Genomic DNA, 15,801 nt, shown 5'->3' with positions numbered 1-15,801 from the left:
AGGATGGGGTGGGTTGGCTGGGCCCTCCTCTCGTTTGTGTTTTTTTCCATTAAGCCGGAAGCCAGACCCAGGCCTGCCTCTCTGGGTTCTTTGCTTTTTCCCTCAGAATAAGGCCAGTTTGGTGTGACTGGACCTCTTCCCCGCCTTCCCTGGGGGAGCCGAGGATTCAGCTCTACCTTTCCAGAAGCACCAAATCAGTGTTTCTCTAACTGCTGAAAGGAAATTGGCACCTGGGCTCAGGTTTCTCTGAAGCCTGAACCCTCCAGCTTCAAGGGAGGAGGGTAATTCTTTCTCTCCCCCCCCCAAAAAAACAGGGCATGTGGCACCCACCTCCCCAAATCCCAAACCAGTTAAGGCCTCCCCTTAAGAACCAGCCTGCTCTTTCTCTCTGTATGATCCCAATATCTGCACGAGGGAGCAATCTGCTCTTTGGTCTCTGCTTCTCATCTGCAGTCCAACCTTCTGAGATTCGCTCTGTGGATCTAGTTAAAGCAGGGGTGCCCAACCTTGGCAACTTCAAGACTTGTGGACCTCAACTCCCAGAATTCCCCAGCCAGGTTTTTCACCTTAATATGTTTCTCCACTGGTATCCAGATTATTTTGATGTCTGAGCTGGGAAGAGAGGCTGTGAGCAGAAGGGGGGCTGAGGCCTCTTTGGTGACTTGCACCCCTTTTTCTCTGACAAGACAAATGCCTTGGAAGGATTGGAACATGCCTCACTTGGAAGCACAAAGTACATTTAAAAAAACTTAAAATGTATCTTTCCAAGGAAACGAGAGAATCATGAGGACTTGGTAGTAATAAATAACGGTTGCCGTTGCAAGCTTGCTTGTCATTTCAAGTCCAGGAAATTTGGTTGCTCTCAGACAAAACCATCAGCAATTATCATTCTCCTCCTGCTCCTCCCAGAGGCCAGCGTCTGTCACCTCTGCTGCGCTGTTGTGCCCGACAGATTAAGGTGGCTTGGCCTGCAACCCCCACGGCCTGTGGAAGCTGGCTCCCCTCCCTCACAACCCAGAGTGCTCCTTTCTCCCCCTTGCAAGAGCCTTCATCAGACAGCCTTGCTTTCCCATCCTCTGGGATGTCAGTTCTGAGCCAGTGCCGGGGGTGGTGGTGGTGCATGCATCACCACGGCTGGGCCAACCCAGGACTGCCGAGCCAAGCAGCCCTCAGGCTTGGAAGGCTCCTTCTCTTATTTGTCAAAAAGGAGAGACGGAAAAGGCGCATCTGTCCGAAACACGTTCTGAGAAAGCACTTTGGTGAGCTCAGCGATGGCAAGAATTAGGTCAGGGAAACTAAAAGCAGGTCAGTGGCTGGAATGAAAAGTCAGCTCAGGAAAACGAGCAGGGAACCGTCCTGGGCTTCCCTGTGGTTTGGAGGGATTTGCCAGCTCCCAATCTTCTTTTTAACCCTCAAATGACTTTAGAAATTCCAGCAGTTCTTCTAAGATCTCTGAAGCAGGTTTGGATTAAACAGTTTCTTCTGAAGATAAACTTCTTCCTGGGGGCGTTTGATTAATCATCTTCTCCTTGAATTAATTGACAAAAAAGTTAATATTTAAAGCAGTGCTTCTCAACCTTGGCAACTCAAAGATGGGCAGACTTCAACTCCCAGAATTCCCCAGCCACTGTGGAATTCTGGGACTTGAAGTTCACCCATCTTCAAGTTTTGGCGAAACAGGAATCTAAGGAATTCTCTGGGAAGGATAGTCCCAATGGAAGGTTTAGTCCTGTGGGATCTGTTTTTCCTTCTGGCCTTGCCCTGCTGATTGACTCTGTCCACCTCTGACATGGGACAAAGGAAAAGCCCCCTCCCACACATGTTGCAACTGGCTAGTTAGGAGAGAGGCCAGAGGCAGCTGAAGAATGCGGAGAAACCGCCTTTTGGAATGAGGGAAGGGCAATTGGGCTTGGCCTTTGCAGGTGCTGCCCCCCCCTCCAAGGGAAGATAAGCAAGGGGGGGGGGGAATGTGGCAGTCAGCCAGCTAAGTTTTCAGAAGGCTGGTGGAGAAGCACTGCACTTCTGGAATTTGGTTTGAGAATAGTCTGCAGAACGGGCTTTTTTGAAGTGTCCCCCCCCCAAAAAAAACACAGGAAAGGCTGTTCCCCCCCCCTCCTCTTTGCACCCTGGGCTGGGTTGGCCTGCAGGCCTTTGGGCTGCTCTGGACAAGGTCTACTCATGGGGCAGTGTTTTAGAGCCCCACCATTTGGGGGCTGCCCTCTTCCTTTGGGTCGGTCTGTGTGGGGAAAGAGAGAGAGGAACTTCAGTCCAATTCTCGGGCATTCCAGCTTCTGTCTCTGCCAGGACAGGCAGCATTTAGGGGCTAATAGGTTGTGAATGAAATTGGAGGCAATGAAAACTCATCCTAAGTGGCGACAACTGGAAAAACAAATATTTTCTTTGAGCCTCAGCCAAGGTTGCGAAAGTAACTTGCCTGGTTATCTCCGGTGACTCACAATTGCCTCCAGGTGACCAGGGACAAACCCTTGTGAGGACTAGAAGGGCAGGACGACTCCTTTTCTCGATTATGACTCCTTATTCCAATAGGTTGGATACGTGGCTGTTCGCTCATGTCTTCTGTCTCCTGTCTCCTGCGTTCCTGAGCTGGAGCCCTGGATGTTTGGGGGGGGGGTTGCCTGCAGGACCCCTCCCCAGGTGACTACTGTTGCCATTGGTGCAGGTGGTCTTTGTGGAGGCAGGGGAGCCTGCAGGACCTGCTTGACTGTGAAAAGATGGAGCTACCCTGATGGAAGGGAAATTTCAGCTGGGATTTTTTTCCTGCTGCTGCTGCTGCTCCTTCTCCAGGCTGCATCCTGGTTCTACTTCCTCCTCCTCCAAAACGGGGCAGATTGTTTTCACTCCAGAAATTAAACTGCAATTTTTGCCTAAAAATAAAGCAGTGAAAAGCGTGGGCCTTGTGATTGCAGCTGACGTCCTGCCACCAAGCTTGCGCAAGGCTGACCCGGAGGCCCTGCAGTGCACTTCGCACTTCTCCCTGCCTGGGGGTTGGGGCCCTGCCGAGTGTGCTGGAGTTCAGGGTGGGAAGTGCTATGCATTGCCCTCTTCCCTTCTCTGCACAACTGCAGGGACAGATCCTGTGGGTGAAAGGAAAAGGGGTGGGTGGGTCCGTCAGGCTGGGTTGGGTTCACATTAGACCTGCCACAGCACCCCTTTTCAGACCCCGAACCCCAGAAAGAGACCCAACGGTGGCTAGGTAAACACGGGAACTTCTGCCTAGACTGCTGAAGGACCCAAAGGTGAAGTTTCTGAAGCTTCCTTTAAAACAAAACACTTTTCTGAGGATAAGGTGGCTTTAGCTCTGGAGCAGAATCTCTGGTGGTCAGCGGTCAGCCCTGCAATGCAGAGGGTAGGAGCCCCCATTTCCTGGCCTTTGGGAGAAGAGGCTGGCAGTGCAGGGGCCGAGCCCTCCCCAGGCCAGGTGGGGCGAGGGAGTCAGAAAGCAACCTCTGCTGAGTTGGGCTGGGAGACGCTTCTGAAAGGGTTTCCCCTTGGAATAAAGGAAGGCTGTGGAAACCTGGTATGGGTCACTCCTGTTTTCTTTTCTATCTGGCTTTTATCGGCCTGCGCATAATTACCTTCTTGGATGGGGCAGCCTGGCTTGAGAGATGTGATCAATGGTGCCGGCGTTTCTGCAGCCGCCTGCATGGCTGATTGGGCTGTTCGGATGCGCTTCCTGCAGCCCAGCCCACGAGTGGGAAAGGCCGGCAGGGAGGGGGCTTGGCCGGGGCTGGCGCAGAGATTAGAGCTGAGGCAACTGCTGAGATGGACCCGGACTGCCAGGCAGCTGACACTGGATCAGGGGGCAATTAGAGCTTGCAGGGGTGAAGGAATGCAAGCCAGCTGCCAGGTCTACCTGTTGCCCTTCACAGCCTGCTGACCAGTCATTTCCTTGCCGCATTTTCACCCGTGAAGCAGCATTTTGCTTGCTCTGCAGCCGGGGAAGAATTGATGACTTCTCCCAAATCCCCAGCGCTGCTCAGCCACCTTCCCCAAACAGCCTTCCTGGTCTTTTCCCCTAATTGGAAAGATCCTGCAGTCACCGTTGCAGAGAGCCTTGAGAAGTACGACTCCAGAGAGCAGCGACTCGCCTTCCTGCCCTCACTCTGCTTGCCTAAAATGCTTACCGGGGGTTCACTGAGCCGTGCTTTATTGGGCCTGGACTGTGTGGCCCAGGGGCACAGGGTTGGCCCTGCAAGGCAGAGTGAAATGTTGCCTAGTTTGTGGTGCCGTGTTGGTATGAACAGAGCAGTTGCTGATCCTGAAGGCCAGGACAACTAACTTTTATGGTGAGCTGTGTTTCCCTCCTCGCCTAGACTACAGCTATATAGCTCACCTTTAAAGGGTGCATGCAGTTAAACCAGTGTTTCTCCAACCTGGCAACTTTAACGTGTGTGGACTTCAACTCCCAGAATTCCTCAGCCAGCAAACATTTGAGTTAAACCAGGGTTAGGATACCAGGCTTTGCTTTGGAGGTGGAAAGAGACAGAAAAAAACCTGGGCCTTGTGACCACCAATAAGTTAGACTATAACATCAAGAGAGTTTCCTTAATCCAGGGGTGTCCAAACTTGGGAACTTTAAGACTTGTGGACTTCAACTCCCAGAATTCCCCAGCCAGCCATGGGGAGTGGAAGTCCACAAGTCTTAAAGTTCCCAAGTTTGGACACCCCTGCCCTAATCGATGATAAAAAGAATGAGAGCGCATATTTGGGAAACGGGATCTTATCAAGGGTGGGTTGGGGGTATTTTCATTCCCCAAACATTCAGGAAGGGCTTGCTTTAAACCAGAATGATCAGGAAGGAAGGTATTTCCAGATGTTTGTTCCTCTCTTAATTTGGCTGGGGGTTTCAGGGAGGCCAGGAGACTGGTAGGATTGGGCTGGAAGCCGATGGTGTAAGACTCCCTGTTGGAAGTTTGCAAAAGTTCTTCCTCACCCCCGAGACCCAAACTTCTGAAACGCAGCTCAGGGCCTCCAACCTCCCTTCTCGTCTTGTCTTTAGGCGTCAAACTGGCCTTTTGATTGCGCAAATCTGGAAATTCTGCTTGGTTTCCCCCCTTGACAAACCACCCTCTCTTCTTGGCAAGGGAGCAGAGCCAAGGACTTCCCTGCTTTGGTGCCTGGGTCCTGGGCAGTCTTCAGTGGGGGGGTGGGGGGTTCTGCAGTGGTCTCCTCCTCCACCAAAGCAGGAAAGTCAGCCCAGCCTTATAGCTTCCGACCATGGCAGGGGTCCCTTGGAATTGGGGGAAGAGGTTAGATTGGGTCTGGGGGAGTGGATTGAGCATCGTAGGCCCTCTGCCAAGAGAACCCAGCGCCTTGACCAGCGGGAGGCGATGCCAGTGGCAGGGCGGGACGTGCCTTCTCCCCATTACTGGCCGGTTGGCTTCATCTGCCCTGCTTTGAAAAGCGATCCTGCCTTTGGCGTCTCTCCGCTTTCACCACTGCTGTGGATTTCTAAATTAAGGCTCCTGTGGAGGGCCAGAAATTCACAGCCGGTGCAACATGAAGCTCCACACATTAATATCCCCGGGCTTCAGTTCCAAGGCACAACTGAGCTGCGTTGCTGTTTTTGTGCCCCTTGCATTGATTCTCTTGCCACAGAGATTACGAAGAGGACGTCAGTCCCCCCCTTCCCCCTCCCCCGATAGATTATTATGGGGAGGGCCTGTTACCAGAGGAAAAAGGGAAGAGGGGAGCAAAGCAATTCAGGGACCTCCTCCTGAAGTTGCAAAAGCTCTACTACATTTTGCAAACGCCTGGAACCAAGAACAAGCTGCTTTAATATCTTATTTGTGGGCATCCAGACATCACATCCCACAGCTTCTGCTGCTGGGGATTATGGAAACTGGAGTCCAAATGATCTGGAGGACACCGGGTTCAGTAAGACCTGCTCCGTTGCTTCCAGTCCAGGAGCCGTCCTTTTAACCCTTAAAGCAGGGCAGCTGTAGGACCTGTGGACTTCCAACCTCAACAGGCTGCCTGTAGAATTGCCCTGGTTGGGCAGCCCAGCCTTAGAAGAGGGCAACCTCTCCATTCTCATTCCCTGGAGAGCTGAGCTGCAGCTGTTTTGTGCAACTCAGGGAAAGTGACAGCTTGCTTGGCAGGCTTGGCCCCCCCCTTCCCCCCCCCCCTTCAAGGTTTCTGCCTGTGGGGAGGGAGGGAAAAACATAAGCAGAAGAACCTGGAAAGACCCAAGGAAGGAATTGCTCTGCTCTAAGGTTCCTTCTTCCCCTTTTTTTCTTCCATGGGGTTCAAGCCAGGCCTTCATTCAGCTGCTGTGGCTCTTTTGTTCGCCAGATGTGGGATGATGGGTTGGCTGCTGGTATGTGGAGAAGAGATCAGGTGACCCACAGCTCCAACTTTCAAAGAACAGGCCACGAGAAACACCCAAAGCAGAGGTTTCCAAACTTGGCAATTTTAAGATGGGTGGAATTTATCTCCCAAAATTCCCCCGGCAGCATGTGGTCGCTGTGGAATATTCCCTTTCTTGAGCTTGGTGCCCCCTCCTCATCTCTGTCTGCAGCCAAAGTGCAAGAACATCTCTCTTCTTGCACTCACCTCCACTTAAGATTGTAATTGAACCCGGCATTATGGCCATAAGTCATAGCAGTCATTAAGCAGGTCAACCTGTGACCCTGTCCAATTTTATGAACCTTTTTGCAGTAGTCGTTGAGTGAACCCTGCCATTGTTAAGTGAACTTGTTTTTCCCAAATAGATGTTTTTTGTAGACGCCAGAAACCAGCAGAAAATGCCAACAATCACAATTTTGCAGCCATGGGATGCCCCAAACAGTTATAAAAGTGAGCCAGCTGCCAAATATCCAAAGTCTGATTCTGTGTCCACAGGGGGCGGGTGTTGGAACGTGAAAAGAATCTGTCATAATTCGAACAGTCACTAAGTGAGTTGCTGACCAAGACAAGTAGCTGGGCCTCACTGCTTGCCTTGAGGAGTTTCCCTACTTGAGCCAGGGTTCCCGTTGGCTTGCTCTGCCCCCAAAGACCGCCCGGTCCTGCCGGTTTATTTCCAAGACCCCCTTAAGGGAGGGAAGCTCAGGTGCCCGAGAAATCCCGGGCAATGCTTCTGATCTGTGTGCTGATTGCCTTCCCCTCTTTTGCCTCCGCAGCCTGCCTCTTCCGATTCAATGGCCTCTCGCTGGTCTACCTTCTCTACCTCCTGCTCTTGCCGTGGTTCCTGGGCCCCACGGAAGACACCATCAGAGGTAAGGAAAACGCATTCTCCCAGCCTCTTTCCTCAGGGCACAAACCAAGATGGTTCATCCTCCCCCTTGGGCCTTCGGAACACATCCACTTACTTGCCCATCACTGGGATAATAAATGAAGCGTATTTTCTTCCCTCTTTTCCTGCTCCTCGTGGTTTTGCCTGTTGCACTCTGGCCCTGTGGCTCAGCAGAAGGTTGACCAAGCGCATATCTTCTAGCTTAATGTTGTGTTTATTTCTTTGGAAACAATGGGGATTCAGTGATTTTCTCTGCTGTGGTGGACGTAAGCACCCATGGTTGTACTTATACAACCTGCTGTGTCTCAAAAGGGCTACCAAGCCACCCAGCCAAGGAGGAATGTGCACGCCGGAAGGAGCGTCAGCCCAGCTGCACACATCTGTTTCCCTCCAGACATCCTGGAGAAAGCCCAGGCAAGCCACTGGGGTGCAGGAAGAAGCTGCTGGACTCCCACATCTGCTCTCCCTTAGCCAGTTGCTCATCATAGCAGAGAACTAACCCCCGCTCCTTCCCAGGGGCCTTTGTCCTGGTTTCATCTCCCCTTAGGTCTGCCCCACTGCCTGGCCAGAGTCTGTTTCCTTCCAGTTGCTCATCCCAGGGGTCTCCAGGCGACATCCCCTCAGCCGGGCACGGTGGCCACTCCCTGTCTGGGCTCTGGCAAAGGGCCACATCATCTCCGGTTTCTGCAGGGAGTTGGAACGAACCCTTCCTGTTTGGAAGCCTGGAATTCTTTTGGCTCTGTCCAGTCCAGGCAGATTTATATTATGGGTTGGAGCAGTTTTATCACTGTGGCCATACGGAGTGGCCACACCTGCTTCAGGAGAGCTCTTTGGCCAATGCCAAGCAAGGAGAAGATCCTTTGCCCCCAAAAGCCTCCAGGATGGTCCAGGCTGCAGAGAGAGTCCTGGGGGCCAAACCCATCCCCCCAGCGACCCACCCCGGCTAAAGAACAGCCCTTCTCAACCTTTCCCTCCCTCTTCACCCCAAGGGTCCACTTTGCCGAAAGGATCTGCTTCCTACACAACTTGAGGGTTTCTGAAGATCATCGGCCGCTGCCTAAATGCTCCGGACATAAATAGACTTACAGACAGGGCTTGGCACCCGTTCAAGCAGCATTTCTGCATCATGGCAGTTTTCCCCCCTCTCGGGAGATAGAAACCCAGACTCTTCCTCCTTCTTCTTTTTCTTCACGGGACTTTCTGCTCTTTTGCGGGGGAATCAGATCTGCTGGCTTGGGTGCCCCAATTTGAGACTTTGAGAGTCTCCTTGGTCACCAGCAGGTGGGACGGCACCTGGCTTTTCCGAAGGCCCTTTCAGAAGACCAGGAGGGCAGGCAAGGCATGCGTGCATTCACACCGGGTTGGCAGATCCTGGCCCTGCAAGCCATTGTACCACCGGGAGGTCTTGGTTGCAGAGGCGAGCGGGGAGCCCTCCCAGGGTGCAGCCAGCTACGTCCGGTTCTCTTGTTTAATCAACCGTCCCGTGGAAAGGAAAAACAGGCCTCTTGAACAAATATTTGTCTTCCCCGGGGCTGGCAGGCAAGATTGATGGAGATCTGCTGGAAGAAGGTCAGGGCAAACAATCCCAGCAGTTTCCATCCAAGGGAAAGGTTGCTGCAAACTCTTCCGTAGATTGTTAGGCTTTTAGTTCAGCGGCCGTGTTGTTGGTTCCCTTCCAGTTGATTCCGCTGTCACACAATGTCCAAAAGCCCCCGGTTGTGTAACTTTATGGCCAACCATGTGGTATATTCAAAACTGGCATCTCTGCACTTAAAAGACATTTTAGGGCCACTTAAAATCCGTCTGAGATAATCCGACTTCTGGGACATGAAGCATTTGGCCGTCCAGGAGATTAGCTCATGTTGTTTCTTCTGGTCCGGTTTCAGCTATTCAGGGCGGTTTTTTTGCCCACACTTTCAAAGCTTTTTCCCATCTTAGCTTTTTAAAAACAGCATGTAAAATAATATCTGCACCTAAGAATACAGAAAGAACCCTGTTAAAAGTATTTATGCTTTAAATGCTTACACTGCCTTGTTTGGTTACTTTTTTAAAGTACTGTTCAGTTAGGTAAATTAAAAATACTTTTATTTATTTTATTTTATTTTTTGCAATAAATTTTTTATTTTTTGTTACAAATTTTAAAATCTCTTTACAAGCCCAGGGTTGAGCGGGTTTTCCCCCTTTTACATTCTTTCTTGAAATAGTTAATTTTACATCACATGATTTCCAATTTCAGCCCCACATTTTCTTTCCAAATTTTCCATCCTTAGTTTACATTTTTCTTAACACATAGACAAAATCATTTTTCGCCCTTACATAAAAAAGAATAGCAACTATTATCATTTCATTTTCCATTAAGACAAAAATACTTTAGAAGAGACCCAGATCATGCTAACCATGGATTCTCCGATTGTGTCTAGTGATGAAATCAGGTGGGGTTAGAGTGAGCGGCAGATGGAACCACAACAAACCACAAATGTGTGGAGCCAGATTTCATAAATCCAGCCAAGGCCTTCGGTGACGCTCTTCAAATGTTGTACGATCTGTTCCTTCCCGGGACTCGGCTGCAGAGAGGCTGGAAAACCTCATTTGGGAAGCCTGTAAACTTTCGTCCTTGTCAAGCCCCTTTACAGGCGGTCCTCGACTTACGATTGAGGCCAGCATTTATGTTGCTAAGTGAGACATTTCTTAAGTGAGCTTTGCCCCGTTTTACGACCTTTCTTGCCTCAGTTGTTAAGGCAATCTCTGCAGTTGTTAAGTTAGCAATACGGTTATTAAGTGAATCTGGATTTCCCCGTGGATTCTGTTTGTCAGAAGGTCATAGAATACATAACCTCAGAACTTTGCAACCGTCATAAGTATGAGTCATTTGCCAAGCATCCAAATTTTGATCCCATGACCACGGGGATGCTGCAATGGCCCTAAGTGTGAAAAAAAAGTCAGTTTTTTCAGTGCTGTTGTAACTTTGAATGGCCACTAAATGAGGTGTTTTAAGTTGAAAACTACTTCTATAGCTCTTTGCTCTCACTCTTTCCTCCTCCTCTCTCCCCCTGCAAATCTATTTAGGACTATGGGTGGGGACGGAAGTTCTTCCGTGTTTTCTCTCCTTCCTTGTCCTTCCCAGCTGTCTCTTCCGAGGTGGGTGGAGGGGAACAACGTGTTAGTTTACATTATAAATCAGCTTTATCTTCCCCACTTCCATAGCTGCCTGCTGGGAGACGATGGAGCCCAGCCAAGAAGGAATCATTAATCCAGATAATGAACCTGAAGGTTTGGGTAGCTGATTGCCAGGCTGAATAGCTGGAAGGAAGGAGGTGGGGGGGGCAGGAAGGGGCTCAGGGAAATGGCCTTTCTTGCCAGCCCAGAGCAATGGAGCCAAAGAGGAAATAACAAATTGGTTAGAAGGGATTATGGGGAGAATAGAGATTCATAGAGATTAAGATCCGTCCTAGGTATACACCCACACAATTGGGGATTGGTCCCTGTAGTCAGCATTACCCACTCTGACTGGCAGCATCTTCCAGGGTTTTAATGCTGGAAACTCAACCTGCCCAACCAGTAAAGGAGGGTTTGTCCCCAGGAAAATGCCATGACAACAAGGATTTCTCTTATCACGTTGGCTGCCCTTTTTTTAAAAAAAAGTTGCCCCATGAAGCTCACTGAACGGCATTGTTCAGCGTTGAGTCAAACACCGACAAGTACAGAGCGGATGCCATCCATTGCTCATCAAACCCAACCTTTTATTAAGTGCCTGCTGTCCCAGCCCCAGAACAGCCAGCGGTGACCTCGTCCCCTGGCGTATTAACCCGAGGACGTAACTCAGAGTAGAATCAAAACTCTGTGTGAATATGAATGGAGGGACTTCAAGTGGGGCTTTGTCTTTTACTCCTGGAGATTAAGCCGTGCTGGCATCATCTTTTGCCCATTGGAGGCAGCGTTTTTTGAAAAGCTGGCCCTGGTTCAAAGGTTTTGCTTGTGTGTGCAACTGCTCACACACCTTCAAGACAGCTTTGATTCCTGGGAGCTGTCTAGACAAGTCCATGCGCTGTTGTGAGTAACAGGTTCGGAAGTGGATTGCCTTGCCTTCTTCCTGGGCTGAGACCCAATGACCTAGCTGGCTTTGAGCCTAAGGCAGAACTGGAACTCAGGGCTTCCTCGTTTCTAGCTGGGTGAACTGTGGCACCGACCTGGCTCTGCGCCACCACTCAGCATGCCATCAATTGTAAGGTTTTGCTGATGCCAGTTCTATCTGCGTGTCTACTACGAAATAAATCGTACTGTTTAGAGAGAGTTATCCTCAAGAGAGTACAGGTGTAGTATTAGGTAACGGCAAAGCAGAGATACACAGCAGCTGCACATTTGTGTGGTCTGCAAATGTCAGTGTTGAATTATGTAAATGAAGCAATCATTTAGGAATTATATATTCCACAACTAACGCACACACCTTGATTCTCCAAGTACCTGGCGTTGAAGATGTCGCCTAGGCTGTAGCAAGCCAAATAAAAACCCAGTTTTAGAGACCCCATTTATAGCCCATCAAGCCCGAGCAACGGAGATTCTCTCATTCCATTCCTAAGATTTCCACCCACACCAGCTAGGTGCAAAGCTGAGTAAGGACTATGCCTGTTGCAGATCAATAGTTAGAAAGTTCAGTTATTCCTAAGTACTATATAACCCCGATAGTTTCAAACTCGCTGCAGTGAAACCTGGGTCTTGAATGTTGTGGGTCCTTGGCTCTTGTGAGCCACCACAAGCATGACCAGGAGTTGGGATGATGGAGAACGTAGCTCCCCACAACTGGAAGGTTTTGGGGAGCTTTTAGTGCATTGTTACTCTGTGGACAGGAGCCAGTTTAGGTCATTTTGGGGCAAGGGGCTGAGGACGTTCACAGCTGTGGTGAAGACGGTTGCGTTTTGGCCAGGCTGCTCCAGTTCAGGACTCCCCTCTTAGGTGGCCTTAACCAAGCTACTTTTAACTCCTCTTCACCTCAGCTACATCTGGAGCAGGGGCATAGTTGTCCGCTGTGTTGGTAAGACCCACATACAGTAGCCAAAGGTGAAAGAAAGGTGCTACACAAGGCTCCCATTTGGCATTCTGCAGGTCACACTGGACGCCTCCTCCGAGCGGTCGTGGGAACCAGCATCCTTTTCCTTGTGGCTCATTTGGTCTTCCAGATATGCCTTTACACTGTGCCCGGCTTGGACCAGCTCCTCGGAAGCAACTGTGAGTACCGCGTTGCTTTCCCTGTTCGACAGAATCTTGATTCAGAGAGAAATGACAAGCGGAGCAAACGACAGTTGCAGTAAAAATGTAGATGAGTGCAATGGGAATTCAGTGCTTGAGAGAATATTGAGCAGAAAAAGGGGCCCTGGGGGGCGGGAGAGGGGATGCTTAACTCTTCCCATATATTGGTTTTCTTCCAATCGTTATTTTTTCCCCTCTCCACCTGCTTTTGTTCTCCCAAATGGCTGTTTCCAGCTGCTCGCCCAAAGAGAAGGGAGTTTTGTACTCCTGTCCAGGGAAATGGCCAACCAAGGTGGCTACCGATTAGCATTGACCTTTGAGAACATAAATATTGAGCTGAAGCTGTAACAGAGCTTGGAAAGCTGGACTGTGGCTGGACTGAAAGGTCTGGTCCTGTTTGGAGACCTCTCCTTACCATGGGATCTGCTGGAGGGGGGAGGGGGCCTCCCTTCTCACTTCACACACTAGTATCTGAATTCCCACCCCCACCCAAAAGAACCCCTGGAAATATTGCTGTTGTTTCCTCCTGAAATTCCCCACCCAGGTGGAAAATTCTGAACCTTCTGAAGTTTGCCCTTACTATTCTTCTGAAATGGGGCTTCCTTGTCCCAGCTAAAACCTGTGTTTGAAACATACTTCAAAATTCAAAATATTCCCAAAACATAAAGTTGGTTTCTTAGTGATGAGAAATGTTATGATTTTCTCCTCTTGCTTTCCCTGCAACTTTCCATACATGGAACGAATTCCTTTATCTGCAGGGGATCTACATACATAAACGGTTCCCCCCTCCCCTTTGACAGGGGAGCTGAACCCACAGCTCCACCTTGCCATGTTTGGAAGTGTGTTGGTGGTTTACTTCACGGCTGCACAAACGTAGCAGAAGCAATAGGTTCAGCAGCCACCCGTGGGCCTTCTTCCTAGATGTCAATGGGGCTGATGACCACTTCAGTTTAACTTACTTCAGACCTTCCTAAGTTGCTCCACTTGGTTTCGATGGGCGCAGAATCTCACCAGCCGGAGCCCAGAGGTCCCAATGGGGTGGGAGAAGTGCACGGTGGTGACTCCGGAGGTCCTCAGCCAGGTGCCCTGTGGAAGGAGCTACATCTGACCCACCGTAGTAACAGAGATGCATTTTAAGACAGAGAGCCAAAATTAGAATATAATCAGAATTTGTGATCAGCTGACTAAAAGTGAGGGGGGGGGGAAACAGCTCTACCAATAGATTTGGAAATAGAGGTTTTTTCCCCCCGCTGATTTTCAAAAGGAACACCTGAGGTAGCTTTCAGTCCATCTGGGACTCCGTGGACTGGCCTGCTGTTACTCAAACCCCCTCAGCTCTGGGTTCCAGAAAAAAAGAGATGCAGGGAGCTTTGGATCCCCAGAGAAAGGATCTTTTACCTTGAACCTTCAGTTTCATCTCTTGGCTGTGGAAGCAGTTGGATCCAATTCATTTTGCCTAAGGAGGATAGAAACTGGATCCTCAACGGATTCATTTGCTGCCAATGGAATGTGCTTGAGTTGCACTTGAGGTCAGAGCTGGAAGGTGATTTCGTCATTTAAAAAAAAAGTATTTCTCCTTGTCTTCCCAGGCAGCACGTGGGAAACTCTGGCTCAGCACATTGGGGTCACCAGGTAAGGGCAGAGCCAAAAGGATGGGGAGAGCTGCTTTTTCAAAGATGTTCCCCCATGTTCCCAGGGAGGGGGATTTTGGAGCTCCGCATTAGGCCCACCCTCACGATTATCGCCCCTGTGGGCAGCTGGGGAGCAGGATTTGCCCCCTGGTTCTTTATTTGCTTTGGGGCAACTCATCGGCTGGCTCAGCTGCTGCAGATAGCTCTGTTTGAAGACACCATGCCCTCTCGCTCTCCCTCCCTCTCCCCCCCCCTCAATTCTAGGCTGGACCTAAATGACATCCCCAATTCGGTGCGCTTGGTAGCCCCCGACCTGGGCATCCTGCTGGTCTCTGCCATCTGCCTTGGCATTTGCAGCCGCTTGCAGCCAGCAAGAGAGGTCGTCACCTGGAGCCGCCCGTCTGAAACCTCCCTCCCCCAAGAACAGGTGAGCTCCACGTGGATCGGCTGGCCCTCGGTTCTCCAAGCTTCCTCTCTTCTCTGCTGAAGCCACTTTTCCTCAGCTGGCCTCATCCCAGCCGGCTGGACTACAACTCTCATCAGCCCCAGCCTTCTGAGAGATTGGCTGGGAGTAGGGGCCAGCTCTCCTGTCGTCCCAGCTCCATGGGTGGGTTCTGGCAGAGGAAGGCCCACCCTTGATCTTTTGATGGCTTCTCCTTGTGTTCTGGGAGCATTTGCCCCTTTGACATTCAGCTCTGCCCAAGTGGAACTGGGCCAGCCTTAGAATCAATACTTAAAATCTCCACTTCCCCCCCTTCTTCCCCCAAATCCTCTCCGCTCCCTGTAAAACAGCTTGCTGTTAAACAGGATCAACAGTGTAAAAACCCAGTTGGGTGCATCTCCTCCCATGCAGGGAGGGAAAATGTGGGCCTTCACTCCGCCTTTCCTCCTGTTTGCAGGATCCCTCCAGGTGCCTCCCCTATTTCCCCTCCCTGCTGGCCACGGAGGGGGGAGAGGAGGAGGAGTTGACAGCCGTAATGACTGGATCCCCCAGAAAGAGGGCTCAGGACACGCCTGGCATAGTGGGCTGGCCTGGGAGCTGGGGGCCAAGGGGGCAGAGCCACAGAACAACTTCGCAGGGCAGGGACCGCCACCCTGGAAAAATTGCACTGGGGTCGGGAACCTGAGCCAGGCAGAGGAGTCAAAACAAGCGGCTCTGTGTGGGATGAACTTGGCAAAGCCCTTGTGGGAGATGAACAGGGCCAGGTGCTGGTCAGTGGGAGGGAGGGGCCTTGTCCATCCGAGAGCACCAGCTGGACATCTCTCCCTCCCTCCCCCACCCCCCTTGGACCGCCCAACCATCCGGATTGGGAACAGCAGCTTAAACTGGCCGTGCCTTGATTTATAAACTGGGAGGCGGCCCAGTCCCTTCGGTTTTTCTACAGTGGCGTTATTCTATTTTTTAAATTGTGCCTCTGGTAATGGACATTTACCACCTTATTTTTTTTTAAAAAAGAAAGGATGCCCACATTGAAAGGAAGAGGAGGGCACTCCCATTCTGCAGCTCTGGCTCCAGGTGGAGACCCTCCCCCTTTCGATTGGGTATTGAGCATTTAGTTAGAGCTTTGTCCTTCCTCCTCTGAATTTCTCAGAGACCTGCCCAGCTTTCCCAGGATTCTGCCAGGTTGCATTAAGCTTCTCTCCACCAGCGGCAAGTGGGCAAAGATTAGG

The 15,801-nt window shown here is 50.7% G+C and overlaps 1 protein-coding gene across 2 annotated transcripts in view; it reads left to right on the top strand.

The window, feature by feature from the left end:
• PIEZO1 (piezo type mechanosensitive ion channel component 1 (Er blood group)) overlaps window positions 1–15,801 on the top strand; it is a 55,070-nt gene that overhangs the window by 9,570 nt on the left and 29,699 nt on the right. For both annotated transcript variants that reach the window (XM_081963695.1, XM_081963694.1), the window contains exons 2-5: window positions 7,143–7,238; window positions 12,356–12,478; window positions 14,089–14,131; window positions 14,395–14,557. In XM_081963695.1, coding sequence (XP_081819821.1) covers window positions 7,143–7,238; window positions 12,356–12,478; window positions 14,089–14,131; window positions 14,395–14,557 — 425 coding nt within the window. The remainder of the gene's footprint in view (window positions 1–7,142; window positions 7,239–12,355; window positions 12,479–14,088; window positions 14,132–14,394; window positions 14,558–15,801) is intronic.

The sequence above is a fragment of the Natrix helvetica genome (assembly GCF_964273705.1).
Source record: "Natrix helvetica genome assembly, chromosome: 10".
NCBI classification, from domain to species: domain Eukaryota; kingdom Metazoa; phylum Chordata; class Lepidosauria; order Squamata; family Natricidae; genus Natrix; species Natrix helvetica.
The sequence above is the reverse complement of the archived record's forward strand: the minus strand, read 5'-3'. Positions and strand labels throughout refer to the sequence as shown.